Below are 21,278 nucleotides of genomic sequence, written 5' to 3'. Positions count from 1 at the left end.
CCTGTCCTCTAGCGCCCAGTCCGTGGAGACCATAGAGATGCAAGCCCTCACAGTTAGGGCATCACAAGCATCGCTCATGGCGGGAAAACAAACGAAGACCATCTGAAGGCAGCAGAGGGTTGATTGAATGAACTCTCTTATGTCCAGACAATGAACTGTTGCACCACCTTTAAAAGGAATGAACTTGATGTATCGCAGCAGACCTGAGGGGTTTCCACAGTGAGCTAACAAAGCAGAAGGGAGGCTATCGGGCAGAGATCATCACATCTCCTCTGTGCAAACGGAACGTAGGAAGCAGCACACCATTGACAAGACAGTACTTGCGGGTGTGGGAGGTGCAGAAGGACACAGCCTCACCAGTGGAGAGCACTGGGATGGACTGGCTGGGGCACAGGCGAGCAAGAGAAAGAAGAGAAAGGCATTTATTACAGCAGTGTTCGACTTATGGAACATTGAACAGGTTAATATGCACACACGCAAAGAGCTGGGTTATGAGATTTATTAATACGCTCTTCTGAAGTGACCAAAATTGTTTTTTCTAATCAGAAACAAAAAACTACTTTGTTAACCAAAACACAAATTTAAAAAACAAAAACAAGTTGTCCAGGGTACATTCTGGACTCCCACAGTGTCACTGAGCCTGGACAGAAGTGGGGAGGACAGGACGATGGGTAGGAGAGGGGAAGGCCCAAGCCGGCATGGCCTTCTAGGCCAGTGGAAGAGTTCCAGGAGGAAAGCAAGGGAGAGTCTGGACTAGGCAGTGAGAGTGAAGAGAAGGGCTGAAGGCAGTGCCCAGGCCCCATCCCAGCTCAGCTGTTTACCCACTGTTGTGGCTTGGGAGACCCGTGCAACCACTCGGAGCCTCAGTTTCCCCCTATGTAAAATAGGAATACCTGCCTTGCAGGGTGCTGGTGAGGATAAAAAGAGACAGTACAGGCAGGGTCCCTCACAGCAGAGGGTGTCCTCAGCCACAGGGCCATGTTCCAGAGCGTGACAGGCCACCCATGTGTTCTGGAGACCAGGTGCGCAGGCAGATGTCTAAGGGGCCAGGCAATTAGTACAGAATGAATGAAGCTCCATGGAGGAGAGCCGACTCTGGGAGGGGAGGGACAGAGTGGAGGGGGCAGCCATGGTGGGGGTTAGCCAGAGAGCGGAGCCAGTGGAAGAGAAGAGAGCTGCAGGGCAGGGAGTGTGGGAGGGGTGTGACCACAGGGAGGGGCGGGGGCAGAGGGGCAGAGGGGCAGAGAGGGCACTGTTTAAAAAAGGCATGAGCCTTTTCTGGGAGAATGTTCATTCAGAGTTCACAGACTTAGTTTTTGAAGAAAACCTGGTAATCCCGATTTTTATGTGAAATTCTCTGATAATTAAAAGTTGGCAACTAAATCTCATTAATAAATAAGCAAACATGAATAGTGTGAAAGTCAGACTGCTCTATCCTGGGTGAGCGGGACGGAACCGAGTCTAGAGCCACTGGCCACCCAGGGTCATAGAGCACTTGAGATGTGGTTAGTCCAACTTCTGTAAGTGCAAAATACATGCCTGATTTCAAAGGCCTAGAATGAGAAAAAAAAATGTTAAAATATCTCATTAATAATTTTATATTATTTTCATGTTGAAATATTTTCAAAATATTGGGTAAAACAAAATTACCAGAAGGTTCACCTCTTTCTTTTTACTTTTATTACTGCAGCCACCTGAACATTTTAAATTCCATATGTGGCTTGCACTAGATTTCTACTGGACAACACTATGTTCAAAGGAGAGACAGGGAAATTACCTTCCCAAATACTTACCATGACCTTAAGGAGTCCACTGGATTTGGCCCCTCCCCACAGTCCCGGACAGCTGTCCTCCTCGGTTGGTCACTGTGCAGCCACACTGGTCTCCAAAGAGCCTAAGGGGCAGCCCAGCTCCTGCCCACCCCAGCCCACCCCAGCCTGCAGTTCCTCCAGCCCAAATGCTGCTCCTCCACTCCAGATAATTCCTTCTCATCCTAAATGTTCACCCCTCCAAGGCTCCCTGTCCTCCTCCAAAAGAGGAGGTAATGACAGCGCTCGCATGACCTCACACTGTCAAGTCCAGAAGCTATGCAGTCTAGTGGCTGTTGTCATGGGCAAAGCTAGGGACCAAGGAATTGGTGGGCAGAGAGGGCCAAACGTAGGGCTACCTCTGCAGAGATGACAGCGGCCAGATCATGGACTTTCGGGGATTTCTTTTCTGGCATTAAGAGGTGACTGGTTTTAGAGAAGATTGACATAACATGATTTGCATTCAGGAAAAAAAAGTCACCTTGGCCCCAGTGTGGAGTTGAAACTGGAAAGGCAAAGGCAAGCTTTGTTCTCTGACAGGAGGCAGCTGGCTACAAGTCTGGGCTCAAGTGACAGGGACCTAGGTCACTGCATCCTGAGGACCTTAGAGCCCTGGAACTGGAGGAGCTACTGGAGGGCAAGAAGGGAAGTCAGGTGCACCAGCCCAAGCCTGGGGAACAGCAACATTAAGGGAACAAGGGAGGAAGGGAACGTATGGGACATGGAAAATCAGCAGTCAGAGCAGTGGGAAGAATCCAGGAGGGAGAGAGCAGGCAAGGGAGGTGAGAAAGATGGGGGCAGGAGTAGAAGAGCAGAGCAACACACTCTAAGCACCTAAGCTGGTCATCTTAGTCACTTAGTCATCGTAGTCACTGGGCCATCTTAGTCACTTGCCGTCACTCTGGGAGGTAAGTAAAAAGTGTGGCAGATGGTGGAACCAGAGCTCAGAGAGGCTTAGGTGCCCAGTAGTCCTACAGCTAGTAGGTGTGGTCACTGGGGTGGGAAATGCAAACCCTAGACCCTCTGCCCTCCTCCATGATCCTCTCATGACTCCAAGACCACTGTTTAAGAAATCTGGACTCTTCTGGAATTTCCTGAGATGCCAGGCTTTCGTATATAGAACAAAATATTACCATGTATTTTCTTTCTCCAATGTATCAGCTCAACCAAACCCCAGGAGATGAAAACCCGATTTTTCTCCCTTCGGATGCAAAATATGACTGGCTTCTAGCCAAAATCTGGGTGCGCTCCAGTGACTTCCACGTCCACCAGACCATCACCCACCTTCTGCGCACACACCTGGTATCTGAAGTTTTTGGCATTGCCCTGTACCGCCAGCTGCCCACCGTTCACCCCGTTTTCAAGGTATCGCAAGCTACCAGTGCCCTCAGCTGGTGAAGGAGGGCATTGGCACATGGTGGGGGGTGGCAGAGGGAGGGAGGCGGGACCCTGACACCCCCACAGGGCTGGGGCCAGGAGTAGCCGGCAGAGAGGGGCCCTTAGGGATGCTCAGGTAGTGGTACTACAGCTCTGAGGCTGCTGGTTCCTGAGGACACGAGGCCTGGGCCTGACAGGGCCTCACTGGCCTGGGAGCAGAAGTTGAAGAGGCAGATGACATCCATGTGACCCTGGTCTGATCCCAGGTACCACCATCACTGCCCTTCTCTTCCTGAACCTCGCTGGCACGGACTCCTGGGACGCGGCAGGCTCTGGGCCTGTTTCCCCATCTGTGCAGCAGGCATCGAAGAGGACACCTGCCTCATAGGATTCCCGTCAGAACCAAAAAGAGTTAACAAATTCCAGAGCTGAAAATACCTGGCACATAGTTCAGCTCTATACAAGGGCTGGCTGTTATCATTTTCATCATTATCGGGTCACTAAGCGTCGAAGCGGCGGTCCCCAGGCCCCAGCAGCTCACCTCAGCCCTGGCATCACCCCTCCTTAGTGGACTGGGGTGCAGGGTGCTGGGGGTCTCTGGGGCACGTGGGGGGTGCAGCCCTGGTCAGGAGGCCTGGCCAGACCTTCTCTGAGGCCTTCTCCTGCTCCTCCCTGCAGCTTCTGGTGGCACACGTGCGGTTCACCATCGCCATCAACACCAAGGCCCGCGAGCAGCTCATCTGCGAGTACGGCCTCTTTGACAAGGTGGGCACCTCCCGTCCACCTCTGTGCAGGGCCCTGCCTCTCCAAACCTCCACCGCCAGCCCTGGTTTCCTCTCAGTTGTCAAGCATCTGGGCACCAGGGTGGCAGTGGGTGCCTGAGAAGGGTGGGGGGGTGGAGGTGCTCAGAGTGAAGCTCCCCAGGTCCTCTGGCCAGTCTGGCCCTTCTCTACGGGTGACCTGCCCCCTCCCCTCCCAATGCACTGTCTGCTTCTCTGCACTTCCTCACGTGGCCTGTGTCACCCCTGTACCCTCCTCCTCCTCCCCCCGCATCCTCTGGCTTGTGGCTGTGGATTCTGCCTCCCAGCCCCCACTCCTCCCCTCCTGCTCTGCTTCCCCTGGAGCACTACCACCCACCCTCTGCACTTCTGGGCCCACCCTCCTACCCTCCCCTCAGCTGGGTCTAACCCCTCCCTGTCCCTCAAGTTCTCCCTTGCTAAGCCCGGAGCCTCCCAGCAGCCATTGCCCTGCCCTTCCTCCTCTCCCAGCCCCGTTAGTGAGGCAGCCCGCTCATCAGTAAGGCTGAGCCCCCTCGTGGGCTGCAAATAACCAAACCCAAGTCAAACAAGCTGAAGCTGGAAAAGAAGTGTATTCTCTCAGAACCCAGAACATGACAGAGGGGAGGGGCTTCCAACCCCTCCCAAAATGGACTCAGGGACTCAAATAATGGCCCCAGGGGACAAATGCACTGGCTGGTACTCTCTTCTACTCTTTAAACTGTGCGGACCCCATTCCCCCAGAGGCTTTGCGGACAGGCTTTCCCCCACGGGAGGGGAATGGGACCTCATCCCAGGGAGTGCCAGGCTCATGTCCCCACGCAGGGACCGTCCTCTCCCATCCAAACAAAGTCCAGGGAGCAACTCCAATCACTCCAGCTTGGGTCATACGACCCTGTGGACCAACATGTGGCACTCCAGTACCCAAGTCATCCTTTACAAGGTCCTGTGGCCTGAATGCTCAGCCACCGTGTGTGCTGGGATGGGGACCAGGATGCCTCCTGTGCATCTCTCCCACTCTCACCTAAGCAAATACAGGCCCTCAAAAGAGTTGTGTGGCCCTGGGGGCTGGTATCTGCTCCTTTCTTGAGCCCAAAGCTCAGGTCACTGCAGTGCTTGCACTCCGGGCAGCCTGTGCTCAGAGCAAGAGCCCTGCCCTCCCGCAGCCTCCCCCAGTCCCTGCGCACACCCTTCGGCTGTAACCCCTCACATTAGATGGGGCCTCCCTAACATCTTCTGTGGGCTGCCTGGGTATTCTTGGAATTAAACAGCCCTCCTACCCCACCTCCTCAACCCCAGGACATGGGCTTGCCTGTCCGCATGCCCGGCCACCCGGGCTTCCTCTCACAGTTTCTCATGGTGAGCTCTGGGTGAGAAGGCTGGCCAGGGACAGCCAGCCTCAGCTCGTGCTCTCTCCCCTCCCACTCAAGGCCAACGCCACAGGGGGCGGTGGGCACGTGCAGATGGTGCAGAGGGCCATGCAGGACCTGACCTACACCTCCCTGTGCTTCCCTGAAGCCATCAAAGCTCGGGGAATGGACAGCGCAGAGGACATTCCCAACTACTTCTACCGGGATGACGGGCTTCTGGTGTGGGAGGCCATCAAGACGTGAGTGCCTGCTGGGGCCAAGGGACCCACTCTGTGCAAAATGAGTAGAGGTCCTGCAGGAGGAGAGGACCGGGGCATTGACAGGCCAGACCAGGGGCCTTGACCACTGACTCAGCGGGCCAGGGCATGGCTCCGTTGTCAGGGCCCTGAGACAGAGGAAGGTATGTGAGTAGGGGCAGGAATGAGTGACCCGGGTCTGGACATTAAGGAGTAAGTCACAGGGTCACCAGTGGAACCCTGCCCTGGGGCCCAGGGGTTCGGCTCTGCAGATCCTGGCCAGGTCACCCACTCCTAGCTGGGCCCCTCCTCCTGAGCCAGGTTCACGGCCGAGGTGGTAGGCATCTACTATGAGAGTGACCGGGTGGTGGCAGAGGACCAGGAGCTGCAGGACTTCGTGAAGGATGTGTACATGTACGGCATGCGGGGCAAGAAGACCTCAGGTACAGACCGCCTCCACTCTCCTCCTGGCAGGTTCTGCTCTTCCCTGCACCTCTGACTTTCCTTGGGTAGCACTGGCCCAAGGCATCCACCTTAGCACCTGGTGCTGGGGCCAGAGCTCCCAAGAGACCCCTGCCCACCAGTATGTCTCATGGGTACACCTCAGGGACTTTCTGTAGACACTGAGAACCAGGGTCGGAAACTTCAGGAACACTGGGCCATTGTCCCCTTCCAGTGTCTTGCCCGTGCGTGAGCCCCCAAAGTCCTCGTATGGGAGAACTCAGGGACTGGCGGAAGGGCGGGGGGAGGACATCTGTGGGTCATCAGTCCACTGCGCCCTCTGTCCCCCTGGGGTCAGGGCCTCAGCCACCCCCTGGCTCTGCCCTAGGTTTTCCCAAGTCCATCAAGACCAGAGAGAAGCTGTCGGAGTACCTAACGGTAGTGATCTTCACAGCCTCAGCCCAGCATGCAGCAGTCAACTTCGGCCAGGTGGATTAAGGCAGGGCGGGTCCTCTGGCCGGGACATTGCCAGAGTCACCTTACCTTGACTGCTGCTGATGGGCCCAGACAGAGCCGCCCCTCTTTCTAGTCTTCTGGGGCTGGTCTTGGTGATGGGAAGGAGGGTGGAAAGTGTCTGGGTCGTTGCTCCCTCTGTGGGGCAGGTAGGGGATGGCCTGCTGTTGCGGGAGGGGGGGGTGGCAGCTGGCTGACAAGGGGCCCAACCATGTCTGTGGCTGCCCCTGCAGTATGACTGGTGCTCCTGGATCCCCAATGCCCCCCCAACCATGCGGGCCCCACCACCAACGGCCAAAGGTGTGGTCACCATCGAGCAGATTGTGGATACTCTGCCAGACCGTGGCCGCTCCTGCTGGCATCTGGGAGCAGTATGGGCACTAAGCCAGTTCCAAGAAAATGAGGTGAGCAGGGGAGACATTCTGCCCCCTCCAAGGGGCAGGTTGCCCAGATTTAACCCATTCCTCCCTCTTGGGCCTTTGCGATTAAGGGCTTAGGCTAGACACCTGTTCTCCTGACTTCCAAGGCTGGGGGTGCCTAGGGGGTCCCAGGCCTGTGCTCGGATGGAGCTCGGGGTGGGGGAGGGGCAGGAGAGCACAGGGATTCTGCTCCACTGGTGACCACCCAGAGGGGACAACTGGGTATCCTGCCAGACACGCCCATGCACATACACCTTACTGAACCTAGTGTCAAAGCTGGGTATCTCCGACGCAACCCCATGGCATTAGCTCAGTGTCACACAGAATGACTGCCAGTTGAACCAGCCCCAGACCCATGGGCATTTTAGCGGTTGCTGAGGTTGCTTTGTTTGCTAATGTCCCCACTGACTCACTAACATCTTTGTATATGTGTCTTTGCACATGTGTTCAGGAGGGCCAGATGACGTGCTCCTCGTAGAGGAATTTCTGGGTCAGGGACCATTGAGACCGATGTGTCCTCCACAAACTAATCCCAAATCCCATCCTTTCTAGCCCTGGCTATGAAACTTGCCAGTTTTAACAATCCCATAGTTTTGAAAAAGACAGATCTAGTTTTGATTTGGAGACATCTGTGTGAGTGTGGAAATGAGCACAGCACCACAACACGGCCCGGCGGTGGCTGTCCCAGGCTGGAGAGGCTAGCGCTGGCCCCCGTGCTCCCGCTGCCCAGAGCCCAGACAGGAAGGCAGGAGTGCCGCAGAGGACAGGGCCCAGCAGGAGCAGACCGCTGCCCACCCGCATGCCACAGCCCCCCTGCGCCTGCACCATCCCACAAAGGGGGATTTTCCTGTTTCTCCCATTTATCTGAGACCCCAGACTGGGGGCATTCTTGGGGTACTCTCAGCAGGGGGAGGAGAAGGGGAAATGAGCACATGCTTCCTCACTTCCCCAGGGATGGTCTCTGGGGGTGAGACAAGGCCTGTCAGTTTGCATCACCTTGGCAAAGATTAACCGGTCTATGTTTCGGCCCTTAGCTGTTCCTGGGCATGTACCCAGAAGAGCATTTCATCGAGAAGCCTGTAAAAGAGGCCATGGCCCGATTCCGCAAGAACCTTGACACCATTGTTAGCGTGATCGCCGAGCGCAACAAGAAGAAGAAGCTGCCATATTACTACTTGTCCCCAGACCGGATTCCCAATAGTGTAGCCATCTAAATGGCCACCTGAGCCAGGCTCACGTGCAAATGGCCAGCTGCTCGCAGCCGAGCTCAGCATCCAGACTCCAGGCTGCCCAGGCAGGCAGGCCCACACGTGGCCCCCAGGGCAGACCTCCTGGCCGCTTGCTCTCCAGAGACTGCCCCGGCTCCTCAGGGCCCAGGCTGACTGGCTTCAAACCAAAGGCTTCCAGGTTGGGCCACGTTATGCCTCAGCTTCAGTGCATTTTCCAGTTTGTTCCTCAATCTTTAGTAAATCCCATACTTTGACCACCGTGGGCACACGGCAGGGACCCGTCCTATACAGAGCAGGACAATGTTGCTTCCTGCCCTAGGCCTCGCTCAGCGCTTCTCCACTGGGAGCGGTGAGAAGGTCAGGACCAATCTGCTCTTGCTGGGGGGCGTGGAATGATTCTCTTCGATTTATGCTTCGTCCAATTTCCTGCATATAGTAGGTGCCCAAATAAATCCTTATTGAATGAATGAACTGGTTATCCTAAAAGTAAAGGAGCGCATTTAAAACAAGCATCCGGGCACCTGGGTGGCTCATTGGTTAAGCGACTGCCTTCAGCTCAGGTCATGATCCTAGAGTCCGGGGATCGAGTCCCGCATCAGGCTCCCAGCTCCACGGGGAGTCTGCTTCTCCCTCTGACGTTCTCCTCGCTCATGCTCTCTCTCACTGTCTCTCTCTCTCTCAAATAAATAAATGTTAAAAAAAAAAAAAACACAAGCATCCGCCTGCATGTTATGTTCCAGCTCTTATGTTCCAGCAGTTATGTTCCTGCATGTTATGTTCCCCAAACAGCTCACATCCCTTCTTACGACCAAAAAAAAAAAAAAAAAAAGCCACAATCACTGTGATTCTATCTCAGCAAAAGCTCCACCCACCCCACAAAGCCCAGTCTAGACAGAAAGTGGTTCTTCCTCTTCGTTCCTCAGAAAGCTCCTACATTTTCTTCTGAACACATCCTTAATATCGTCCAGCCTGGGGAGGCATCTTTGATTCTCATCTCTACCCACCACCACCCCTCCAGGCCCAGGGCTTTGTCCGAACCTCTGTTGTTTTCTTCCCGCATGGTCTCTCCCTTGAACCCAAAGCCCATGCAGGACAAGGAACTCACCTTACTTGTGGCATGAGGCACCAGCCTGCTGCTCCCTCATTTCCCTCCTGCAAGGCACCTGGCAGGTTCTAGGCACTATATGGGAGCTGCAAGAGAGGACTTAAACTGACTTGTAAAATGCATTTCTTTCCCCACACCCAAGAAGCAGAGCCAGCCCTGAGCCTGGGCATGACGATCCGTTGTGTCCTCCTATACACACTTACCCAACCTATACCCCCAGCTCCTGGCTTCAGAATCAGATCACCAGGGTCTCCAGAATTTCTGGAAGATGTACCCAATGTGCTAGGTCAGAAACTCAAAGTCTAGGTCAAAGGCTTCCACTAGGGCCAATAAAGCATGGGAGAGGTCATGCAGGAGAAGGCTCCTGAAGCCACAAGTCCCTCTGAGGAAACTTGAGCACTGGGATGCGGACTAGAGAGAGTGAGGACTGGACATTTACTGCCCCAGACTCCCTACCATCCCTTTGAGAACTGCCCACACTGATGAGTGACCTTGGTGGTGGACTCCATAATCTTATGGTCGTGGTAAAGGCACTCACTCAGCTCCATGTTCCTGCGAGGGCCAACGTACCAACCTTTAGAAGCTGTGAGGCCATGTGAGCAAAGGAAGGAAGAGGAGCAGGCAGGAGTGATGATGCAGGCCTGATCCCGTGGGTACAACCAGGGAGGGAAGGAAGGTCTGGGTAGAATAGACTCCAGACCGCAGGGCACCTCGACGAAAGCCTCACTCAGCTAGTGGAGTCCTCAAACAAAAGTGGCCCATTACAGAAATCTTGCATCAGGCAGGAAAGACAAAAATGGTCTTGGCATGAAGGTCACAACAGATCCAAAGGTGTGGCAGCTGCAGCTGTTGGTTAATTATGTTCTGTGCAGCTGGCCCTTGGCCTTGCCCATTCCCCCACAGCTGGGTATTTAGTAGCACACCCCAGCACAGCTAAAGACTGGGAAAACCCCACTTCTGTGCACCCCACTTCTGTCTAAACCTCTGGCTGACCCCTAAGCCAAGCACCCATGTGGCCAGCTGCAAATAGCTCAACTGAGATCAAACCACTAACGCGACATTTGTTAAACAGCTCTCAGTTTCAGCTCAACCAAGTTAACTGCTTGCTTAAAAAAAAGTCCTCTTCAGAGGAATGTTAAGAGAACTCAGAATCTCTACAAAATGATATTCAAAATACCCAGGGCACAATCCAAAATTATTCAACATAAAAGGAAAATGTGACCTACTCTCAAGGGAAAAGGCAACCAAGAGAAACTGATCATATATGATAGCACAGATATTGGAATCAATAGATATTGATTTCAATGAAGCTTTTATACCTGTGCTTTGTGGGTTAAAGGAAATATATTACCAATTCATGAAAAGATAGGAAATCTCAGCAGAGAACTATACATGGTCAAAGAGAATAAGAAGGAGAAGAGAGCGAAGAGGAAGAAAAAGAATCATCATCAGATGGAAATTCTATAATTAAAAATATCTGGAAAAAATAATCTAGCAGAACAGAGACAAGAGAGCAAGGAATCAGTGAACTTGAAAACAGATCAATAGAAATGATCTAATCTGAAGCAAAAAGAGATTTTTTTTTTACATGAACAGAGCTTCAGAGATCTATGGGACAATACCAAAAGGTTTTACATACATGTCATTGGGAGTCCTAGAAGGAGAGGGGAGGTAAAAGACGATGGGGCAGAGCAAATATCTGAAGAAATAAAGGCCAAAAATTTCCCAAATTTGGTGAGAAACAAATTTATAGCTTCAAGTAGCTCAGCCAAACCTAAGCCCAAGCAGAATAAATACAAAGAAAACCATACTTCAGAGACAAAGAATGAAAGAGACTACAGAGAATTCTATAACCAGCAAAAATATTTCTTAAGTATGATAATGAAATAAAGAAATTTCCAGGTCCAATAAAATAAAGAGAATCTATTGCCAGTAGATCTACAAGAAATGCTCCCATGGAAACTCAGATCCTCAGGAAGGACAGGGCAGTATCAGATTGGTAAATATTTGGTAAATATAAGAGACTTTCTCCCCTCCTCCTTCCTTTAAAATAAATATCATTATTTGAAGCAAATATTACAACACTGTAATGTGGTATTTATAATACATGTAAACACAACAGGAAGATAGCATCAAAGACAATGGGTGTTGAAAGTCTGTTTCAGGCACATGGTTTCTACATCTTCTATCAAGGGGTATAATATTAATTCTAAGTAGTTTGTGAAATTGTAAGGAGGTAGATTATAACCTCTAGAGCAACCACTAAAATAATATAAATAAGTACAGTTAAAAACCAAGAGGACTTAAAATGGAATTCTAAAAATATATAAATAATTTAAAAGAAAGGAAAAAAAAAAGAGGAACAGAGAAACAAAAACACAGAGGACAAATCAAATAATAAAACACCAGGCACAGAACCAACCATATCAGTAATTACATCAAATGCTTTAAGGACTAAAAACTCCAGCTAAAAGGCAAAGATGATCAGAATAATTTAAAAATCAATACCCAACTACATGCAATATACAAGACACAGACTTTAAATCCATAGCAGCGTCAAGCAAATATTTTAGGTTTGGTATGCCACATACAATCTGCTGCACTTTTAATTGTTTTTAATTTTTTTGAGATTTTATTATTTTTTTGGCAGAGACACAGCAAAAGAGTGAAGGCAGATGATTAAGCCACCCAGGTGCCTGTTTTACAATTTTAAAAGGTTGTTTTAAAAAATGCAGCAGGGGGCACCTGGGTGGCTCAGTGGTTAAACGTCTGCCTTCGGCTCAAGTCATGATCCCAGGGTCTTGGCCCCACATCTCATCATCATCCCTGAGACATCCCTGCTCATCAGGGAGTCTGCTTCTCCCTCAGCCTCTGCTTCTGCTCCTTCCCCCACTTGTGCTCACACTCTCACTCTCTCTCTTAAATAAAATCTTCTAAAAATTAAATTAATTAAAATTATAAAACACTAGCTCAAGAACTTTACGAAAATTTGCCATGGGCTGGATTTGGCCAGTGGATTATAGTCTGTCAGTCCTGGTATGAAAAAATAGATAAGCAGGCGCCTGGAAGGCTCAGTCAGTTAAGCGTCTGCCTTCAGTTCAGGTCATGATCCCAGGGTCCTGCTCAACTGGGAGCTCAATTCTTCTGCCTCTTCCCCTGCTTGTGCTCTCTCTCTCAAATAAAAAAATAAAATCTGTTCAAGATATGTCCCCAAAGGCAAAGGAAACAAAAGCGAAAATGAACTTTTGGGACTTCATCAAGATCAAAAGCTTCTGCACAGCAAAGCAAACAGCCAACAAAACAAAGAGGCAACCCACGGAATGGGAGAAGATATTTGCAAATGACAGTACAGACAAAAGGTTGATATCCAGGATCTATAAAGAACTTCTCAAACTCACACACAAAACAGATAATCATATCAAAAAATGGGCAGAAGATATGAACAGACACTTCTCCAATGAAGACATACAAATGGCTATCAGACACATGAAAAAGTGTTCCTCATCACTAGCCATCAGGGAGATTCAAATGAAAACCACATTGAGATATCACCTTACACCAGTTAGAATGGCCAAAATTAACAAGACAGGAAACAACGTGTGTTGGAGGGGATGTGGAGAAAGGGGAACCCTCTTACACTGTTGGTGGGAATGCAAGTTGGTGCAGCCACTTTGGAGAACAGTGTGGAGATTCCTCAAGAAATTAAAAATAGAGCTTCCCTATGACCCTGCAATTGCACTACTGGGTATTTACCCCAAAGATACAGATGTAGTGAAAAGAAGGGCCATCTGTACCCCAAAGTTTATAGCAGCAATGGTCACGGTCGCCAAACTGTGGAAAGAACCAAGATGCCCTTCAACGGACAAATGGATAAGGAAGATGTGGTCCATATACACTATGGAGTATGATGCCTCCATCAGAAAGGATGAATCCCCAACTTTTGTAGCAACATGGACGGGACTGGAAGAGATTATGCTGAGTGAAGTAAGTCAAGCAGAGAGAGTCAATTATCATATGGTTTCACTTATTTGTGGAGCATAACAAATAGCATGGAGGACAAGGGGAGATGGAGAGGAGAAGGGAGTTGAGGGAAATTGGAAAGGGAGGTGAACCACGAGAGACTATGGACTCTGAAAAACAACCTGAGCATTTTGAAGGGGTGGGGGGTGGGAGGATGGGGGAACCAGGTGGTGGGTATTAAGGAGGGCACATATTGCATGGAGCACTGGGTGTGGCGCAAAAACAATGAATTCTGTTACGCTGAAAAGAAATTTTTAAAAATTTTCAAAAAAAATATATTTCTATAAAAAAATATAAAGAAGATTTGTGAATGGCAAATAAGCACATGACAAGAAGCACACAAAAAGACACTCAAAGGGGCGCCTGGGTGGCTCAGTGGGTTAAGCCGCTGCCTTCGGCTCAGGTCATGATCTCAGAGTCCTGGGATCGAGCCCCGCATCGGGCTCTCTGCTCTCTAGGAGAGCCTGCTTCCTCCTCTCTCTCTGCCTGCCTCTCTGCCTGCTTGTGATCTCTCTGTCAAATAAATAAATAAAATCTTTAAAAAAAAAAAAAAAAGACACTCAAAATCATTAATCACTGGGAAAATGCAAATTAAAACTACAAATGCAAATTAAAAGCAAATTACAACTATTATCTATGTGAACAGCTAAAATTCTTATATTTTAGGTTAGTGATTGACAACACCAAATGTTGCAAGGGTCTGAAGTAACTGGAAGCCTCCCACCTTGTTGGTGGGGATGTAAAATGGTACACCTGCTTTGTGAAAATGTTTTAGTTTCTTATAAAACTAAACATCTCTACCCTCTCTGAACCAGCATTTTATGCCTAGGTATTTACCCAAGAGAAATGAAAATGTGTCCACAAAAAAAATCTTAACAGTTCTATTCATAATGGCCAAAAACTGGAAAGAGCTCAAGTCTCCAACCATAAGAAAATGAAGAGACTTATATTTATACAGTGGAATATTCAACACAAAACAGGAATGTGCTGATACGGGGCATAGACAAAACTCAAAAACACTGTGCTGACTTAAAGAATGCTTACACAAGAGTGTGAGCTCCATGACTTCACTAAAATTAAGCTCCAGGACAAGCTAAAACCAAAAATCAAAACTACAATTTTGCTTCAGAAGGTATGGGGACAGGGGTGGCCTGGGAAAGGGCATCGCAATTTTCAGGACTGAGATAACGTTCTGTATTTTAACACAGAACCTATGGTTTCGGGTTTCACAAATATATACATCTGCCAGACTCATCAGATGGTACACTTAAGGTTTATACATTTCACTGTATGTAAATTTTTCCTAAGAACAAAAAGAACCATAAACACATGTTGAATTGTAGCTAACGATATACAAATTGAGGTGGGGTAAAGTACACACTTCCGGTTGCAGTCTACTCTGAAAGGCACTCAAAAAGCAAGGTGATGGAAGGACAGTGTAATGAACAGATGGAAATACATGGTAAAGCTTATACAGCAAAATGCTAACTGTAGAATCTAGGGTACATGAAATCTCACTAGGCAATTACTTAAAATTTTGTATTAAAATTTTTCGTAATAAAACGGAGAAAAAAATGAAGAGCCAGTTACATCAAACCAAAGTTAATGTTCTTTCACCAGAAAAAGCACCTATGATTTAATGTAAAACATACCCCCCAAAAAAAACAAGAGAAATGGCCAAGGCATGGAAAATCACACAAGCAGACACATACAGTAAACAAAAGACGCTCAATCTCATTTATCCAAGAATGCAAAGTAAAACATCAATGATAAGAGAGAAGACAATCATTTTAGTAACAATTTAAAAAATACCTCCATGACACAATGTAAGGAGAGACCAATTCTTTTAAGTGAGCCATTCTGGAGGGTGCTTTTGGAACTTAAATACCTTTACCTTTTTCCCTCCTTCTAGGAATTTATCTTCCAAACCGCTCCCCACGCCACACACACGTGTGTGCACATACAAAGATAAATGTCATGGATGTGGACTTTAGCCTTGTTTCTAATATCAAAATTCAATTAAACATCCTTATCACTGCAGTCACGTGACTGCTGTAAGCAACATGCATTTCCCAGATCTTTCAGACACGTGGAGAGTATGTGACGCCTCTACCGCCTGACTACGGCCCAGAACCCCCGCCTTCCCGGGACCCAGCGCTGGGCTCCCGCTCCAGGCCTTTCCCTGAAAAGGGGCTGTTTGATGTTCTGCCCCTTTTTTTTTTTTTTAAACCCATGCTGACCGCTTTGCTTGCTGCATGCCTGCCCCTCCCCTCGGAATATTTAGTCAGACATTTCATCTTTTCCAAAGGGACCAGCCGCTCCTGGTCATCTAGGTAGTTCTACTATAGCACCAGGCTCACCCTCCTCCCACCAGCCTGACACCCCAAATGATGAGCAGTAAGTATGTCACTATGCCACTGAATGGGGCTATAAGTCTGTTAAGGTTTCTTACAAAACAGGAGGCTGGCCTGCGTGTAGTCTGTCCCCCTGGAAGTGTGCCAGGCCGCAGCCGTCACCCCATCACTTTGTGGCTGCTATTAAAGGGCAGAAAGGCCTGGGGACAGCAGGGTCAAGCCTGTGTGCAACAAGACCCCACTGGGCATCTCTTCGGCCACCCTCACCAAATTTGGTGGATCCCCAAAGCAGAGAGGCTCCCCTCGGGGAGCACCCACCACCTCACCTTTTCACCCATGATTCCTCTTTCAGCTCCACCCTCCCCACCCCTCCAACCACTAATCAAGCACTCCCTCCCTCCCATGGGCACATACCTGTTCAGCTCCTCCGTGGTCACCTCCTCCAGAGGCCTCAGCAGCTCCCGAAGTCAGGCAAGGACACTTGGCAGAGTATCCTCCCCCTTAGTTCCCAAGTCTCCTGGCAGTTATCCAGTACCCTTAACTGGTGGACGATTCTCTGAGGTCACCTAGAGAACAGTACGTACAGGGCAATCCTGGCCTCCGTTTTCACCTTGGGCATACAGGTAAAGGCAGGTGCCTGCCCTTGGCACACACAGCCCTGTGAACAGTTTTCAGTCTCAAGGCAGAAGGACCTATGACAGCACCATGATTCAGGGAGGCCCCATCAGAGACTGGGAGATACAGCCAGGCTGAGCTATGGCCAGAACCTCCCTGGTTCTCCTATTCAGCAAGGCTGCGGCTCAGTAAGTGTTTCAACAGACAAGGGGAATTAGACAATAATCACCTGCTCCATGGTCACATCGCCAGACACACCCTGAACTTGAATCTGGCTTCTCGCAGGGCACGGAGTCCAAGTAGAGCCTGGATGTTTGAAGCAAGCACAGCTGTGTGAGCAACTTCTGTCTTCACTCCCATGCCCGCACACTCTCCTAAACCCAACCCCTCCCCACCAACCAACCACCAGTGTCTGGGGGAGCCATCCTCCCTGCCTAGGAAAACAGATACCTCCAGAGGTTGCATGATTTTCTTCCCCAATGTGCAAGTCAGAGGATCATGGAAAGGGGGATGAGAACCACTGGAATGCCTGCCGATGTTCCCAGCCTTCTTGCAGGAAAACACTTTCATGGCAAAAATCCCTTTTTAAAGAGATGCTTTATTGCTGCAATTAGACCCCCATGTATAACACAAACAACCCCCCTAGAGAATGATTCAAGTAATACTGAGAAACAGCGAACATACACAAAAGGATACAAAACCTGACATTCAGATAACTAGAAACTTCACAAGTTAAGAAAATCTTCGAATGTGAAGTGCCTTTTAGAAACTACACCACACATGCCAGTGTAAATTTGGTTTTTATTAACAATCAGCTTTCTATAAACATTGCCTGTAAATAGGTGAAGAGCTGCACAACTTAATTATGTCCAAAACAAAAATAAATGCTTTTACTTCCCTGTGTTCCAGTCCTTCCTTGGGCTGGAGAGGGGAGCTGCATATTTCAAATCAGATTCAAAAGGGAAAGTATTCAAAAAGTGTCTTTGCCTCAGGCCAAATGCACAGCATCACGGCTCCCGGCCCTGTGGTTCCCAGACCCCCTCCAGCCCTGCAGCCAACCCAACGGGCGGCGGCAGCAGCCCCAGCTGTGCAGGCCCTACCTGAGGCTCTGGAACTGGCCCACTGCCTGTGGCCTGCATGTGTGCAATCAGGTGGGGCACACCAGAAAGGCTGAAAAGCAGACCCATAAGACTGAAAAGAGTGGAATGAGGCAGAAAAGGAGGAGACCGAAGAGGCCTTTGATAGTTTCCAGAATTTCTTAAAATCAACTCAGGCACAAAAACTAAATTCCTGCTGGCAGCCAAAGTTGGAAATGCTCGAGCCAACTTTTGAGGGAACAGAGGCCAAATCAGAGAGGGCTGACTGGCAACACCCAGGAAGCCACTTCCCTCTCCTCCTGGCCTGGCCCCCCAAGTACCAGGCTCCAGGCCCTGAGACCACCAGCTCATCCCACATCTCTGGTTCAGCCAAATGTTGTCCGCCCACCAAAGCCACGTGCAGAATGAGGGGAAACTGGGGAATAAATAACCCCCCCAAAACTCGAAGGCAAGCTGCTACGACTAAAGGAACCCCCTGGCAGATCTGCTGCGCCCATTAGATGGCAGCAGAGCACCACCTTTCCAGAGCTTGGGCCTCCAGGGTCCATCTCTGGGGGTTACTGATTAGAGCAGAGACTAAGAATGGAATCAGAGGTGCTCAACTACAACCTACAAGAAAAGAAAAAGGCAAGGGAGCATGTGTGTGCCATCCCAGGCAAGGAAAGAAAGATGTGGGATGGACCGTCCCCAGGCAGAAGGCTTTTTCTTAGGAGCTTGGTGGAGGTGATGAGATGGTGTTAGGCCTTCCTGAAAAGAAGTGAGGGTTTCACATGAGAATTTGGTCAGGCACGGGAGCAACACAGCAGTCATGGGTTATAAAGGCACCTCTGCCATAGGGGGTGCCAGCCGTGACAGGTGGGCTGCCCAGAGGCTGTCCCTACCTAAGCACACTTTCCTCTCTGCCAGAAATCTAGTGACTTTCAAGTTCAGTGCAAGGGGTTCCATCAGGGACAGGGGAAGGAATCCCACTTAAAAATCGATCCCAGTCTTCATATGACTGCTCATCTGCTGTAAGAGGGCAGCAACAAGGGGCCTTCCCTGGGCAGCTCCTAAGGGGCACAGGCAGGGCTGGCCCAGGACTCAGCTCCCCTGAGTGGAGATACTGTGAGCTACCGGCCGTCCCCAGGCTGAGAAAGGGTGTGGGTAATTGCACTTTGGGGCACAGTGAACACGGGCCCGGAATGGACGCGGCCTGGGAGGTGGAACGAGCGAGCAGGCTGACCTATTTTTCAGGGGACGGCCAGAGGAAGGCCACAGTGCGGCGGCTCCTTAGACCAGGGTCCATGATGCCATCAAATGAGACACAGGATGGGAAGAGACGGCAGGACTAAAGCTACCCTCCCCCAGAGCTTAGATGTACTTTAGCCTCCTCCAGGCTTTCAAAACAAACCAGAGCACTTCCACTCTGAAAGGCAAAGGGATCGTCTTGTGTTTGCTTCATCCTCTTAGCAGGACAGGGGAGTCAGCTAAGGTTCAGGGAACTGAGGGCAGGACTCCCGGGCACCCTTCCCCTCAGAGGAGGCTTACACATGCAGAGTCGCCTGGAGAGTAAGTACCCGGGCACGCTCGTGTTACACTGCAGACCCTCCTGGCCTCTTTTCCTGGAGTTGACTCCTATTTTCCTGGTGAAGTGAAACTCATTTTTAAAAAACAGAATTTTAAGCAGACTTTTTAAAGGGACAAAGGCCATTTGATGGTAGTGATTTTGGTTTTGTCTTATGAAAATGGTACAGGAAATAATCCCTGATGACAGAACGAACTGATCACAAGAATCCTTTCTGTGCAGTCCCGTTAAGGCGATAAATGGGTAGAGGTATGGCTGGGGGCAGTGACCATGGGCCATGGCAGTTTGCTGCTCACTCCTGGCCTTCGTCCCAGAGCCAGCCCGTCTGTCTCTCTGCCTGGGCCAACGATCCACAGAACCTCCCCCGAAGCAGAAGCCGTCCAGGGTGGCAGGCACCCAAGGAGCACCCTATGGGGCCGCGCCCCAGGCCAGGGCAGTGCACACTTACTCTTTCAGTGAAGCCTCACAAACTGGAGAGGTTTGTCCGGAAAGGAGTCATTTTTAAATATTCAGTTTTGTTCTAATTACTCACTTGCTTCCTTTCGTTTAGATCTCACAAAACCTTCTTTTTCAAAGTTGACCAAAAAGAAATGTTTGGGGAAGGCCCGTGACATAAACACTTGTCATAAAATAGGCTTGAAACCACAAGAATTAGGCTCAAATTGCCATGCGGCATCCATTAATTCCCATGAAATGTTAGGAAAAAGCCTCCGATCTGTTTGTCCTTGCTTTAGAGCCACAAGTCCCTTTTATGGACACAGAGTAGATGTCGGGTTTCTTAGAATATATAAGGCAAAGAGGGTTTTAGATCTATTATAATGTAAAAGAGATAATGAAAGGAAGGCTTCTAAATGAGACGTTCTTTTAAATGTCAATCCCACTGGACACACATATTACAAAATAAAGATTCTCTTTTTGTAAAGTGCTGTTTGCTTAGTGAATCACTCGCCACCATGCACAGAGCACCACAGCCCCGTCTGCTCAGGAAAACGGTCAGTGGCAGCATTGGCAGAGGGGCTCGGCTCCCCACGCTCTTCTCGGGGAGGAGGGAAATCCTCTCATCATGTCTAGACATTCCCGAACACTCTGTGCCAGGGTAGGGACTGCTGCCAACTGGGAGAGGCCAGGCTTCGAGGCCAGGGTGCCACCCTGCTCCTGCTCTTCCCTTGGGTTTGGCATTTTATTCTCTCATTCTGCTCATGAGCCAGAACAGCCAGCATCCCATCATAGAGCATCACGGGGACCTCCCTTCCCATGCAAATGCTGGCAGAAGTGGAACCCGGCCATGCACAGCCAACGTGAGGGCTTTCCAGAAGATTCACTAAGGAGGGTTTAGAAAAAGAGAAGCCATTAAAACAGTCACCTGCCCAGTCTATGCTATTAAAGGACATAAGGAAAGGTACACAATTGGCAGTAAACAATTTCCTTCAGCGGTTCTTCGATGTCTAGGAAAACTACTCCTCCACAAAATCAGACATGAACGATTTCTGTTCCAGTGTCTTCAGGTTCTGTCCAACAAGAAGAGTTTGTGTCAGAATGACAGATTCCATGTCCATCTTTATTTTCAAAGTTGGCTTCTGTTAGTGCAGACTTTTCAAAAATACTCTTTTTGCTTGTTTCTGGACAGTTCTGAACATAGATTACTCTGTTATAAGCCTTGAGTCTCTTCCATAGTTGCACGTACACTTTGCACTGAACGTACATAAAAAGAAGTCCGCCAGTAAAGCCGATGGCCACAACCACCAGTTTAGTCCAAAAGGGCCACTCTAGGATTCCTGGAAGGGGAAAAACCTGGTTAGCCTATCCGCAGACCTAATTTAAGATCTAAAGTAAATAAAACACAACTTCTGACCTTCCCATTACCAACGGAATCTTTACTCATCAAATCCTGCTTCATCATAAATGGGGAGGCAGAGGGTGTCCATTCTCTTATCCTGCTGCTCTTCCAGGAGATTCTCCCTCTCTTCTCCCTGATTGATCTCTTCTGACTGGGTTTTTTAATAAGTACTCACCTCAGCAAGAGAAACATCCAAAAAGGATGCTTGGTGCCTCTTAACTGATGCCCTCACTCCAGAAATCCAGATATTTGAAGCCTGACTTAAAAACCGATCTGGAACGATGCCCCGATCCTAGGACCCCTGTGTGTTATCCAGGATGTCTACGCTGCGCTCATCTTCCACCCTGAGCACATACATACCTGTTGCCTGTCCGTGTTTGATCTCCTCGGTAGTACGGTCAATGAGCACATACAAGGACCAGACCACGCAGGTGATGGCGATGACATGGAACGTCACCGAGCACATGATCTTCCTGCGCTCACTGGCCGTCATCTGCAACCTCTCCCACTGGAAAGA

General features: G+C 49.6%; 2 protein-coding genes across 6 annotated transcripts in view; one reads left to right on the top strand and one right to left on the bottom strand.

Moving 5' to 3' along the window:
• The window catches only part of LOC111144974 (arachidonate 5-lipoxygenase), a 42,348-nt gene extending 33,629 nt beyond the window's left edge, over positions 1 to 8,719 (top strand). Inside the window, exons 8-15 of one of the 4 annotated variants that reach the window (XM_022499616.1) lie at positions 2,970 to 3,173; positions 3,864 to 3,950; position 4,049; positions 5,489 to 5,570; positions 5,889 to 6,010; positions 6,397 to 6,497; positions 6,755 to 6,925; positions 7,975 to 8,719. In XM_022499616.1, the coding sequence (XP_022355324.1) occupies positions 2,970 to 3,173; positions 3,864 to 3,950; position 4,049; positions 5,489 to 5,570; positions 5,889 to 6,010; positions 6,397 to 6,497; positions 6,755 to 6,925; positions 7,975 to 8,154 (948 nt within the window). In that variant the 3' untranslated portion in view covers positions 8,155 to 8,719. Of the gene's footprint in view, positions 1 to 2,969; positions 3,174 to 3,863; positions 3,951 to 4,048; positions 4,050 to 5,391; positions 5,571 to 5,888; positions 6,011 to 6,396; positions 6,498 to 6,754; positions 6,926 to 7,974 lie in introns of all 4 variants that reach the window. The other 3 variants (XM_022499615.1, XM_022499614.1, XM_022499617.1) reach the window with 3 other exon arrangements.
• An 8,327-nt stretch (positions 8,720 to 17,046) lies between these two features.
• Positions 17,047 to 21,278, bottom strand: part of LOC111145281 (membrane associated ring-CH-type finger 8) — a 138,095-nt gene continuing 133,863 nt past the window's right edge. For both annotated transcript variants that reach the window (XM_022500112.1, XM_022500113.1), the window contains 2 exons: positions 21,122 to 21,269; positions 17,047 to 20,699 (listed from right to left, as the gene is read on the bottom strand). In XM_022500112.1, coding sequence (XP_022355820.1) covers positions 20,395 to 20,699; positions 21,122 to 21,269 — 453 coding nt within the window. In that variant the 3' untranslated portion in view covers positions 17,047 to 20,394. The remainder of the gene's footprint in view (positions 20,700 to 21,121; positions 21,270 to 21,278) is intronic.

The sequence above is a fragment of the Enhydra lutris genome, unplaced genomic scaffold (assembly GCF_002288905.1).
Source record: "Enhydra lutris kenyoni isolate GAN:26980312 unplaced genomic scaffold, ASM228890v2 scaffoldscaffold12, whole genome shotgun sequence".
Lineage (NCBI taxonomy): Eukaryota > Metazoa > Chordata > Mammalia > Carnivora > Mustelidae > Enhydra > Enhydra lutris.
This window is presented reverse-complemented; position numbering and strand designations above follow the sequence as displayed.